Source organism: Diabrotica undecimpunctata, chromosome 9, assembly GCF_040954645.1.
Source record: "Diabrotica undecimpunctata isolate CICGRU chromosome 9, icDiaUnde3, whole genome shotgun sequence".
Classification (NCBI taxonomy): Eukaryota; Metazoa; Arthropoda; class Insecta; order Coleoptera; family Chrysomelidae; genus Diabrotica; species Diabrotica undecimpunctata.
In genome coordinates this window covers 5,822,992-5,836,517 of record NC_092811.1, presented here as the reverse complement: position 1 = coordinate 5,836,517, position 13,526 = coordinate 5,822,992, and the positions used below count along the sequence as shown (strand labels likewise).

At 33.8% G+C, this 13,526-nt stretch overlaps 1 protein-coding gene across 2 annotated transcripts in view; it reads left to right on the top strand.

The window, feature by feature from the left end:
• The first annotated feature begins 3,481 nt into the window (after positions 1–3,481).
• Positions 3,482–13,526, top strand: part of LOC140450118 (uncharacterized) — a 68,644-nt gene continuing 58,599 nt past the window's right edge. For both annotated transcript variants that reach the window (XM_072543554.1, XM_072543553.1), the window contains exons 1-3: positions 3,482–3,747; positions 6,479–6,949; positions 12,226–12,471. In XM_072543554.1, coding sequence (XP_072399655.1) covers positions 3,610–3,747; positions 6,479–6,949; positions 12,226–12,471 — 855 coding nt within the window. In that variant the 5' untranslated portion in view covers positions 3,482–3,609. The remainder of the gene's footprint in view (positions 3,748–6,478; positions 6,950–12,225; positions 12,472–13,526) is intronic.

Sequence of the window (13,526 nt, the reverse complement as noted above, 5' to 3'; positions counted from 1 at the left end):
TGGTTGCAAAAAATGTGGGAAAATACATCACACTTTGCTTCATTTTGAAAATATTGAAAGGCAGCAAATCCAAGCTACACAGAGCATTTCAAAAAACGATACTGGATCTATCCCCAGAACTTCTAATGAAATTGTCAGCTTGACAAGTAGTACGTCCGCACCACCTCAGACACTCCTTTCAACTGCTTGTATTACATTATTTGACAGCTTCGACAATCCACATCAAACTTACTAATATTCTACGATTGCCTAAAATTCAAATTAATAGTTTCATATCCGGAATAAATCGATTCCAAACCAAGGTTACATACTCCATTTCTTTACTTTTCAAATCCAACATCAACAATTTTCAAAGACATATAACTTGTGTTTTCTTAACTCACATTACTGAGAACTTGCCATCCTCGCCAACTAGTACTGACAAACTAAACATTCCAAAAAATATCCTTTAAGAGTTTAATAAACCTGCTCTTATTGACTTATTGATAGGTGTATATATATTATGGAATCTAATAAGCATAGGGCAAATTAAACTGGGTCATAATCTACCCATGTTACAAAAAACCAAGTTACGTTAGTTAATATCTGGACCTAGACACACCAAAAACAATACGTATACAAGTTTACACTGTCCTGCAACAAAAAACTTTCCAAATTTTGGAAAATAGAAGAGTATCCAAAAACTGAATTTTTTTCTGATGAAGAAAATTACTGTGAGCAATATTTCAAAGAAAATTTAACTCAAGTCGCAAATGGAAGTTTTATCGTCACAATTCCACTCAAAAAATCAATTTCTGAGCTGGGAGACACCAGAACTACAGCAACTAACAGATTTTTCACATTGGAGCATAAATTACTTAAAAACAACGATGTGTGATTACAACGTCATCAATTTATCAAGGAACACATTGATCTTGGATACATGTTTTTGGCTGAAGATCAAAATGACAGAAATAGTTTCTTATTTCCACATCAATGTGTGCTAAGGCTGAATCCACCACTACAAAACTTCGTGTCGTTTTTGATGGTTCAGCTAAAAGCTCGAGCAGTGTTTGTCTTAACGACCTTATGTTGGTCAGTCCAAACGTTCAAGACAACTTATTCTACATATTACTGCTCTTTAGAAAACACAACGACGTCTTGAGAACAGACGTAGCAAAAATGTACAGTCAGGTACTGGTACATGAATCTCAACGCAACTGGAAAAGATCCTATGACGATTCAACATTCTAGTGTACACACTAAACACTGTGACATACGAATTGGCTTCTGCCTTCTCTCTTGCCATTAGATCACTTCAAGGTCGCTCATAGAAACATAAATAGATTTTCTAAAATTTCTAATATCATTTTACACTGTTTTTATGTTAATGAGCTCCTAACAGGGACAGAAACTGTAAATGAAATTATACAAATTAAAGAACAAATCACGAGTCTCTTTTTAAATTACAGATTCCCATGGATCTCAAATAATCTAGCCTCATTATCCAATTTCAACCAAACCCCTTTGCACATTTGGAAGCTCAAAATACCATTGGATGAAACTGTACCTGCTAACTTATACACTACTTAGGCTAAATATTATTCTCAATTACAATTACTCAACTCTATTAAAATACCACAAGGGTCTTGTCCAAACCTAACCTCAGTACAACTGCACAGGTTCTGCGATGCTTTGCAGCATGCCTACGATGCATCAAAATATATACGTTGCTGTGATACAGTGGGAAATTTTACTTGAAACTTGTACTGTACCAAAACAAGCGTCGCTCTCCTCAAAACTTTAACTATTCAACGTTTGGAGCTTTCTGACGCTGTTTTACTGGCACAACTTATTAACAAAGTAACTTCTTCTTGTGATTTTGACTTCCAAAACATTTACTACTGGATTGATTCCACAATATGCCTACCGTGGATCAAATAATCCCCACATATATTAAAGATCTTTGTCGCCAACAGAGCTGCAAACATTCAGCAACTTTCAAATGTCACTTCATGGTATTATGTAAATACTAAGGATAATCCTGCAGATTTACTAACTTTAGTTTCCTCAAATTCTGGTTTCATGTACCTTTTTGGTTGGCTCAAAATAAATCTCAGTGGCTAACAAACAACACGCAACAATCTATGATCATTAGTGGAGTATAGAAAGGACGTGTTGGAACAGGTTAACACTTCATGTACCTGGCATGTTGGATTAATATAAATCCTGATCTAGAAATATGATCGATAAAAGAATCTTTAAAGAAAATCATGATTCCCGAATCAAACTCGAAACTCGTTTGGTAAACTCTTTTTTACGCAATTGGAACGTGGATCCTTAAAACATTAACTGTAAATAAATTGAAGGCCTTCGAATGCTTGACATTGCATACTTTAAACGAAAAACTATTGCATAGAATAGACAAGGAACCAGAACTTTTCAACACAATGAAAGTTAAAAAACATTACACCTAGGCCAGATAGCCATAGAGAAATAGTAAGTAGCAAAGTGAAAGGAATGATCAGGGAAATTAAAGGACTAGGAAGGGAAAGATCGTGGCTAAGAAATACCAGATAATGGACAGGGGTAAATTTTGAACAGCTGAAGACAAAGAGAAATTTGTCAGATTGATTGATTTCTTGTGACGCAGTCGTAGGAGACCCATGTTTCTTTGTGTATTTTCTTGTGTTCAACATCAACAAAATCAACATTGTTGATTTTATTAATAAGTTGCGGGATGTTGCAAAGTCTATTACCTTGTTCTATTATCGTTACTGACCTCATGGAGACTATGGTTCCCTACTGTTGGTTTGTATGTTGCTTCCTTCCCAATCTTTGCATTGAAATCTCCCAATATAATATGCATGTCCTGTTTGGGAGGATTATTTGTCAGTTCCTTTAGTTTTTTTAAAGAAGTTGTTTTTTACTTGCTCCTCCTTTTCCTCTGTCGGTGCAGGGGCAGTAATAAGGGAACAGTTATGCAGTTGTCCTTTTAGTCTGATATAAAAGAGCCTTTAGTTACCCTGTTTGAAGGTTATGACTTATGACTGACTCCACAAGACTTTCCTTGACTATGAAGTCAGTGCCGAATTCACTTCCACTGAAAAATACTACAGATTTATTAGATTTTAGTATGACTTCTCCAGTCCATCTAATCTCTTGTAAGGCAGTTATGTCCATGTTTCTAGATTAAAGTTTTTGACTTCTCTTTGAGCTAAAGCTCCCAGCCGATATAGTTTCACTACTTTCTAGGTTCCTATATTCATTGTGCATTGTCGTTTTAAAACATCCGTCCTTATCTTCGATGCACGTGTTTGGTTTTCATAATTGCTTATTTTTTTACAAGAAGGAATAGCTGGAGTTGGGACCAGGCAACGGCGCAGTTATCAAATACTTCAGATGAAGTTAATTTAGAACGCATTATTAAATTAAGACTATTTTGTTTATTAAAGTTAAAACTGAACAAAAATAAATACATATAAATGTTTTAGCTATTAAATTATTTTGTTAACATTGACACACAAAAGTTCCGACGATATGATTATTATATCGTAAGAGTTATAGTTATATATCATTAAGTCTTATAGACATTGACAGTATATTAAAAGTTGTCAAAATATTAAAAGAATGAGCACAACTACTGAAACTATTCCTCAAGAAAATAAATCTAGCGATTTGGGTGCAACTGTATTAAACATTTCAAAAGAGATCAAATGGAAATTCTTGATAGTTTTATCTGCAATGCCAAATTATATGTCTTGGAACGTAAGTCATTTTTTTTATAACACATATCTGATGAATTCTGTTAGTATATTGGAGAAACAGTATCTAATTCTATTATGTAGTTTTTTTCTCTTAAATATATTCGCTTAAAATACGTATTAATATCAGTTTGTTAGCCTCTACTATAGTTGATGACCTTGACTTTACTGAGTCTTGTTCAGTAAAAAAAAATACCAAAAGTCATAATCATTATTTTTTGCTTTATCCTTATGCAGGGTGAGCTTTCATTGCACGTATCTATAAGTTTCTATGTTGGGTCATATCAATATTAATCCCTTTTAGACGCATATATTTTAAAGTGTCTTCTACCATACTTTTATTTGTCTTTCTCTGATATTCTTCTACATCTTAATCTATTCTCTCTTATCTTGACATCAGTTTGTGTTACACCTAGACTTATCCTAATAAATATATTCTTAATTTTATCCTTTTTTGTAGTTCCATTCTTCCATTTAAACAATCTGACTTTTGCGCTATATATTAGTTGTTATAGCGATCTTATAGTGATGTTTTTTCACTATACATGTAATTCTTTTCTCACATAACACAAATCTTGTTATCCCGCCTATCTCTCCAGCACATAATCTAGATCTAATCACAACAGAACATACTTGTAGCAAACATACAAAAGTTGCATTACGATGCAGGAAAACGCTCTAGAAACGTATATTGAAAATTCTTTATCATAGGTCAATTTTCTTCAATTTCAATCTTCACACAGCGAGTAATTCATCTCATCAGTTGCACTTCCCAACAACTATTGTTGTGGTATCGATCTTTGTTTTTACATATGACTCAAGTCATTAAAGCACAAAACACTGTCATCAATTTTATCAAGTAAAAATGGCGAAAGTTGTTAATATTGCAGCCGAGGCAATGTTAAGAAAACGAATAGTAAAAAGACACAATAAAAAAACTATGGTTCAAACAGGAAGCGAAATGAAAATTCAAAGAAAAACGAGAACCATATTTAGAATTTAGGTCACTAAAAAAACAGAAAGAATACACAAAATCCAAATATTCTGTTATGCAGACGACGAAGTATTAATCGCCGAGATAGAAGACGAGCTCCAAAGATTAACACACATCTTCAATACAACAGCCAAGAAATAAAATATGATAATATCAGCAGAAAAAACTAAATTTATGACAGGAAGCAGGAAGCAATGTATGACATAAATAAAGCAGGAAGCAAGGTTTAGATATCTGGGAATAGATATAACTAGTTACCGAGATGTTGAAGAAGAAGTACGACAACAAAGCTTAAAAGTAAGTACAGTGGCGAGATCTCTTATGACACAATCTGGAAGAACAAACACCTAAGACAAGACCAAAAAACAAGAATCTATAAAGCAGCAATTATTAGACAAGACCTTACATCTAAAACGAGACGACTACTAGAAACAACAGAGATGAAAATACTTCAACGAATATTAGGGAAAAGTCTTTTGGATAGGGAAAGAAGCGAAAACAGAGCATGCATAGAAGACATAAATGGATGGGTGACAAAACGGAAACAGAAGTGGAACGAACACATTAGTAGAATGGCAGAGGATAGAATAGTACGAATAGCACAAGATGTCACCAAATGGACGAAGAAGTATTGGAAGACCAAGAAAAAGATGGTGCGATAATTTAGGAGGCAAATATTGAAGAAGAAACAGGCTTTATAGCCTACATACAAGAGGGAAGAAAATGAAGAAGAATATACATTTGGCAAGAATATAAATGGAGGATATAATTCTCTAACTGTCATAACATTTACCTGTCAAGAAATGTTACAGGGGTAATTTGGTGTTTTCAGATTGAAAGATTTTAACCTAGAAGAAAAATAATCTTGTTGATCAAACTTACCAAGCAGAGAATGTCTCAACCGAGACACCCGTAGGGCAAAAGTCTTTATTTTATCAGACAGCCAAGCCGCCTTAAAGGCTCTAAAGTCATTTACATGTGAGTTAAAGTTGGTTTGGGACTGGAAACAATCTCTCAAGAAGCTGGCGGAACGCAACAATGTAACTGTGATGTGGGTGCCAGGTCACAAGGGAATTGCAGGAAATGAGGAAGCTGACAGCCTCGCAAAAGAAGGAGCTAATACCCCATTCTAGGGTCCGGAACCCTTCTGTGGACTATCGAAAAGCCACATCAGAGAGGAACTCCGTACCTGGGAACTCAATCAACTAAGATCATATTGGTCTAACACACCAGGACAAAGGCAAGCAAAAAGGCTCATAAAAGTGTCGCCTACTGCAACAAACCGCCTTCTCGAAATGAGTAAAAAGGATATCAAAATGGTCACTGGCCTTCTCACTGGTCACTGCCCTCTGAGATATCATCTCAAGAAGATGGGCAAATCAGATAGTGAGAACTGTCGTTTCCGTCACAATGAAAAAGAAATGGAAGAACATATACTATGCAACTGCGTAACACTGTTCTGCAAAAGACTAAAATTCCTAGCAGAGGTCAGTCTGGCGTCCTCTGACATAGGAAACAAGCCACCTAGGAAGCTATTCAACTAGATTAAGGTATGCACAAAAGATCTCTATAGGTCGAAGTGCGGTGAGGCCGCATGGCCTTAACGACCTCACATAATCTAATCTAATCTAACTTACCAAGCAACAAAACTTGCTTTTTCAGGGAAACTATTGTTTTATTTGACATTTATTATAAAATATTAAATATTTGCTGATTTTACTAATGTTAATTTTTGTTTCAGATGTTTATTTTAGCTACAACTGTCCTGAACTACATACTGGTCACCACAAACCTTTCGTTCCTCCCAACCGAAGTAGTGGAATTTTTTCCGTTTTACGTAATTTTTGACGCCATATATCTATTTAATTTTCTGCTTCTCCTGGCCCAAAAAATATTTGATATACCCAATGTGTTTTACACTGAAAAAACCATGTTTATTATTTTTGTTGTCGATTTCGTATCTTTGGCGTCTCAAGTGATGCTAATAATACCATTTTTTACCGCCCAAAACAGTTTTTTAGTTCTTATTTTTAGAGTTATAACCTTCGTTAGACTCAGGCATTTGTTAGTTTTCAATAAAGTTCTTCGAAGGTTGACAGAATATCGAGTACTATGGTTTTTGGGACAATATATTACCACTGTTGTTATTATTATACATACTGCAATTTATTTATGGTTTTTAATCAGGTCTGAAGACAATTTTTATGACAAGGTGAGTTTTTGATATTTTATATTTATTAGATAGATAGATAGATAGATAGAACGTTTATTGACCACTTTACATAAAGTTTGAAGTCCGTATAAAAAATACAATAAAAGATATAATAATGTACACTTAAAATTAACTTAACCATATTGGCTAAAGTAATATACATATGTAAGTATTAGCAGAAGAATTAAAATTAAAAATTTAGATAAAAAAATCTCTAACCAAAAAAAAACAAACCTAAACTGTCACATAAAAAATCTTTGAAATATGGAAGTAACAAAAATGTGCAAATAATTAAGAATATTCCCGAATCGATGACTAAATAAACTAATACATAAAACTTAGTACATTTTAATAGCAATAATACAATGTGATATGTAGATAGTAAATCGACAGTATTCTGACCAAACTGGGTACACGTTATAAAGGTGTATTGAGGTATTCTGTCTTTGAGTAAAAACAATATGTTAAAAAATGCTTTCTGATCCTATTTTTAAACAGTGGTGGAGACAGAATTTTTATTTCGTTAGGCAGATAGTTATACAAGTGAATATCAATTGAATTCTTTGTGCTCTTTGATAGTCTGAATCGTTGTGACCTAATTAAATCCCTCGATCTTGTTAGATGATCATGTAATTGGGAGTTTATAGTAAACATATTTTTATTATCGTGAATTTCCAACAGTGTTGCATACATATAAAGCGAAGGTAGAGGCATAATACCCATGTTCAAAAATAATGGTTTACAATGATCCCTTAAATCCGCTCCAGCAAGTATCCTCACCACCTTCTTTTGTAATTTAAATATTCTGTCGGCATGACCAGAGTTGCCCCAAACAGCTATTCCATATTGTATATGACTATGAAACAATGAAAAGTAACACATTTTAAGGGTACTTTTAGGTACCAAATAAACCAGGTTACGCATTACAAATATTGTACTGGCGAGTTTAGAACTTAAGTTGTCTATATGGATGCCCCAATCTAAGTTGTCATCCATAAAAATCCCTAATAATTTGATGCTATATCCAAAAATGTGTCTTCGATCTGAACTGAAAACTATATTTTGATTTTTATCCTCGTTTAGTTTTAGTTTATTATGTGTAAACCAGTTTTTAATTTTAAGCACATCGTTTCCTATTTTGTTATTTAAATTATATTGATCCTGGTCGGTACTAATAACGGTTGTATCATCTGCAAAACATATACACCTTAAGGGGTGGGTATAATGAAATATATCGTTGAGATATAGAAGAAAAAATGTAGGTCCTAATATAGACCCTTGGGGAACTCCATGTTCAACATTGTGAAAATTGGAGTAGTTATTATTTAAAAAAACGGCCTGTTTTCTGTTTATTAAATACGATCGAAATAAATTAAGAGCATTTCCCCTTATGCCATATTTGTGCATTTTGTCTAAAAGTAAAGTGTGTGAGACACAATCAAAAGCCTTAGATAAGTCATACAATGTTAAAGACACGAAGTGACCTCTCTCTAGGCCATCAACTACTTCCCTTACAATTTCCTGAATTGCTTGAGTAGTGCTGCATTTTTTTCTGAAACCATATTGATTACAATGAAGTATTTTGTACTTTTCTATGTACTCTATTAAGCGGTTATTCAAAATACTTTCAAAAATTTTACCAAGAATGGGAATAATAGAAATAGGGCGATAATTTTCAATTTCTTCTGGAGATCCTTTTTTGAGTAGCGGTAACACTTTTGTTACTTTTAATACATCGGGAAAAATTCCTTCGATAAGGCAAAGATTATAAAGTATGACCAGTTTATCAATAATAATATCCAGAGTTTCTATCACTAATTGTTTGTTTAAGAAGTAAAAATCAGTGCATTTTGAGTTTTTCAAGCTGTATAATGTATTCCTAACTTCAGTATCACTAACAGGTGTTAAAAACAACGAGTGGCAAGGGGCCACTTTTATACTTTTATACCACTATTATAATACAGATCACGATATTGTTTTATTGACCATACAACACAATGGCAATCGCTGTGACATGTTACACGTTTCCACCTCTATATTCATTTCACAGGAGGGAAAGAATTGTCGTCATTGTCACATTGACATTAAAATTTCAAACGAAGTTCTGAAAGAATAAACAAATAAAAAGAGGTAAAAAGAAATAAATTAGACTTACAATCAATTTAATTTTACTACCCAAGACGACCGGTTTCATCATCATCATCATCATCATCATCATCATCAGTGGCTTTACAGCTCTTTATGAGCCAAAGCCTTCTTCAGAACAATCCTCCATTCGCCCCTGTCTCTGGCAACTCTTCTCCATGCTCTAATTCCGATAGACTTCAAATCATTTTCTAGGTTGTCTTGGTACCTAAGTCTCGGTCTTCCTTTTCTTCGTTGTCCGATCGGCCCTCTTTGGTCAAAAACTTTTCTGACTATGGCATCTTCCTCTCGTCTGATTACATGACCTATCCATCTGAGGCGTGCTACCTTAATGAATTTTACAACGTCAGGTTCTCCAAATCTTCTATACAACTCAAAATTGTAACAACTGCATCACAAACCTTGTTTTTTTATGCCTCCATATATTCGTCTTGCCTGCGTCAGGGCCTGCGTAGCGCAAGCGGTAGGATGCTTGACTCGCAAGCCGGTGGTCCGGGGTTCGAATCCCACCGCCGGCAAGAACATCTAGACATTTTAAAAATGTCTATAGGCCCCAGGTCGACTCAGCCTGAATAAAAATGAGTACCTTGGGTAAAACCAGGGGTAATAATAGACGGTTGAAGCGTAGCACTGGCCATGTTACCTTCCTTGTATACCGTAGGCCCTAGATATAGCAGACTACCCTGCTATACTCCCAAAGCCGCGACAGCGGTATAAAACGGGAGACTATTAATAATATTCGTCTTAGTATTTTTCGCTCAAAACGTTTGAGCAATTCATGGCCATTCTGTGTTAGTGTCCAAGTTTCTGAACCATATGTTAGCACTGGTCTTATTAGTGTTTTGTATACAGTGATTTTAATTTTTCTAGGCATTTTTCAGGCCATCTGTCTTCTTAAGCCATAGTAACACTTATTGGCGAGCACTATTCTTCTTTTGATTTCTTCACTGACGTTGTTATCTTTGGTTAGCAGCGACCCTAAGTATATGAAGGTGTCAACACCTTCCAATTCTAGGTCATCAATTATTATTCGTGTAGGTGTCGGGTTGCTTGACCTAGCGCAACACATATATTTGGTCTTTTGAACATTTATATTTAGTCCCATTCTGTGTGCAGATGCTCTTAACGACCGAAATGCTTCAGTCAGAGATTCTGTGGACCTACCTATGATGTCTATGTCATCTGCGTATCCGACAATTTGTACTGATTTGTTAAAGATAGTACCATTCGTAGTAATCTGCGACTCTCGAATTATTTTTTCGACGACCGGTTTCGCTTTCTAAAATTTGCAAAGCATCATCAGGTCAGTAGTACAAAATAAATTAAATGATTCCTCTCAAGAAACTTCGTCCTAAGTTGTCACACAGTTACAACATTGACCGAAGATCACTCATTATCAGTAATACGGGATAGTTTGAACTATGTATCAACAATCACTATATAAAAACTCTTGTACCCGAATCATTTAATTTACTTTGTACCACTGACCTGATGATGCAAACCGGTCGTCTTGGGTATTAAAATTAAATTGATTGTGAGTAAGTCCAATTTATTTCTTTTTACCTCTTTTTAAAATGGACTCACACAAGCAACACATTCATGATTTGAATAAACAAATAATTAATAAAATACCTATTATGTTGTATACCGTCCAAGAAAAAGTGCAACTTGTAACATGGTACTTTCAGGGTCATTCGATACGCGAAGCAATTGATTTATTTATTGTTGCCTTCGAAAATAGACCCTTACCAAGTGTTACAACAGTTAAAATACCATTACACATTTTCAAACTTCGGGATATGTAAACAGTTGTATAAAGTGTCATGAAGGTAATGAACCACGTGTTAGACCTGTCGATGAGGAGCCTCAAAACAGGGATATTGATAATTGTACTTTTGTGGAAGCTAGTAAACCCTGCAATAGTGTACAAATTGCTAGAGAAGTTAACGTGTATGCTCGAACTATCCAGCGAGTATAAAAGGAATGGGTATCACTGTTTTAAGATACAACCAACACAAGAACTGTTTCCGGAAGATAACTTTAGGCTGATGGAGTTTTGTGAATTTATGTTAGATAAACAGAATGAAAATGTACACTTTTTAAAAAATATTTTATTTTCTGACGAATCTTCATTTTTATTACATGAAAAACACAGTCCATCCATTGCAAGGTATTATTCTCGAAAAAATAAGCACCTCAGTGTTGCAGTGCGAACGCAGCATCCGCAAAAGTTGAATGTTTGGACTGGGATATTAAGCGACCATATTGTCGGTCCATTTTTTATCGATAGAAACCTAAATGGGGCCAAAGATTTACAACTTTTACAGAATGAGATCATTCCGGCACTTCGACGCCTTCCCGTTAATTTTCAGGAGGTTTATTTCCTACAGGATGGGTGTTCGGCTGGTACGTGGTACAATTAAATGGCCCGCTAGATCCTGTGACTTAGCGCCTAACGATTTCTTTTTTTGGGGTTTTGTCAAAGAAAACATTTATAGGCATCAGTTTGAAAGGGCCACAAACCTGGTCAAATTAAGGGCAAAAATACTTCATTTCTCTGCAAGCATTACACCAGCCCTACTCCAAAATATGAGGAGAAATCTGTATGACAGATTTGGTTACTGTTTAGCACAAGGAGGTGGAATATTTGAGCTCTTAATTCATTAATCTGCTTTCCCAATTTTTATTTTTTGTTAGTTACATTTTAAGTTGTAGGTTCTTAATTAAGTAGTATTTTTTATGTTTAAGTTTGGAAGAATTTTATTGTTTTTTATTTAAAAGTACAAACGATTCTTATTCTAATTTTTTTTCTCTTCTTTCTTGTCTTATAAGCTTTGTCCATAAAATTTATACAATTTTCAATAACAATAAAGCATATTACTTATTTACTTACTTATTTATTTGTATTGCTATTAAAGCTAAAAAATAACCAAAAAATTTAGAACATTATAATAAAAATATACTCTAGAGATGGGATTGCAATAAATCTTAATTCCTATGGTCAACAAAACAATGTCGTTAGCTGTATATGTAGAAAAACAGAAACACGTAGAATTGAATAACGACATATGTATTAGTTGTCAAATTTCAAACATTTCTTTTATCAATTAACGTACTACGATATCTTTTAGCTACCCGAATTTAAATCAGGAGAAGTCTCATCAAGCAATTCACATTGGTATTTTTATCACATTTACGCTGTCATCCAATTATTAATGAATGTAGGATTTGGAGATGTGTATCCAAAAAATATCAATGAAATATACTTTTTCTCCATTATTTTCTTAATTGGACAAGCTTTAACAGTTTACTTCATCTGTGTCGTTAGTTGGATTATCATAAATCGGAATTATTACAAGCTTAGCATTTATTATCAGGTAAATGTATTTAATTTTTCAGGATAACCCAGAATATCATCACTAGACTTCGGCAAATATGCATATTGCATATTTTGCATATTGTGCATATTTTATGCAAATATTTCATATTTTGGCATATTGGTATAAAAGTTTGCATAAAGTGCATAAAAGTTCAGATTTTTATACTGTATTTGAAAATTTTTAAACATACCAATTTATTTCAATTCTTGTATAACATTTTGTAGTCATTTTAATCAAGAAATGATCTAAGTACGTAATCTCTACAGGTACAAAACATTTACAATTTCAAAGAAGATCAATTTAAGTAGCCCTCAACATTCTTAGAAAGTCTCGGTCACTGAGGCATTCAGTTATTGGATAATCGATAAGGGTTCGCTCATTTGCATTTTATGATCTAATCCCCAAATCCTTCTACAATTTATTGTATCTTAACAGCAGGTAAACGGCTAATAGTTTTGTTCCTAATTTAGGGATTTTCCAAAATCTCTCAGTTTGTTGAATTAGGTACCTAAACATTTCTAATTTGATGCTCAGATTTGTAAATCATTTTTGTTTTGATATTCAAAGCGTAAACACTCGTTGTGCGTAACAAAAAGGAAGATTGTGATTTTATAATGCCTAAAACAACCAGTGCTTCAACTTGGATTAAACCTTATAAAGAGCTGTCTATGGATATGGGAAAAATCTACTGTTCAGTCTGTGGCAAAATTGTAAGTATCTAATATTTTCTATTAAATATCTAATATTTCATACATACAGGGTGTTTCCAAATGACACTTACAACGTTTGACTGTAGATACTTCTCGAAAAATTGAACAAAACGATATAGTTAATGAGGGGTCAAACTTATTTACTTTTCGAGATACAGGGTGTTAAAATTAAAAAAAATTAAATTCTTTTAGTTAATAACAACAATAGCTTTAAAACCAATAAACGTATTTACTTGAAATTTAGTACTCGTAGGTTGTTTTTAAATGAAAAATTGCTTCCTTTAGTGAGAAAAAATTGTCCATGGTACAATACAATGGTGTGTATTTAGAAAAATTTTTCAC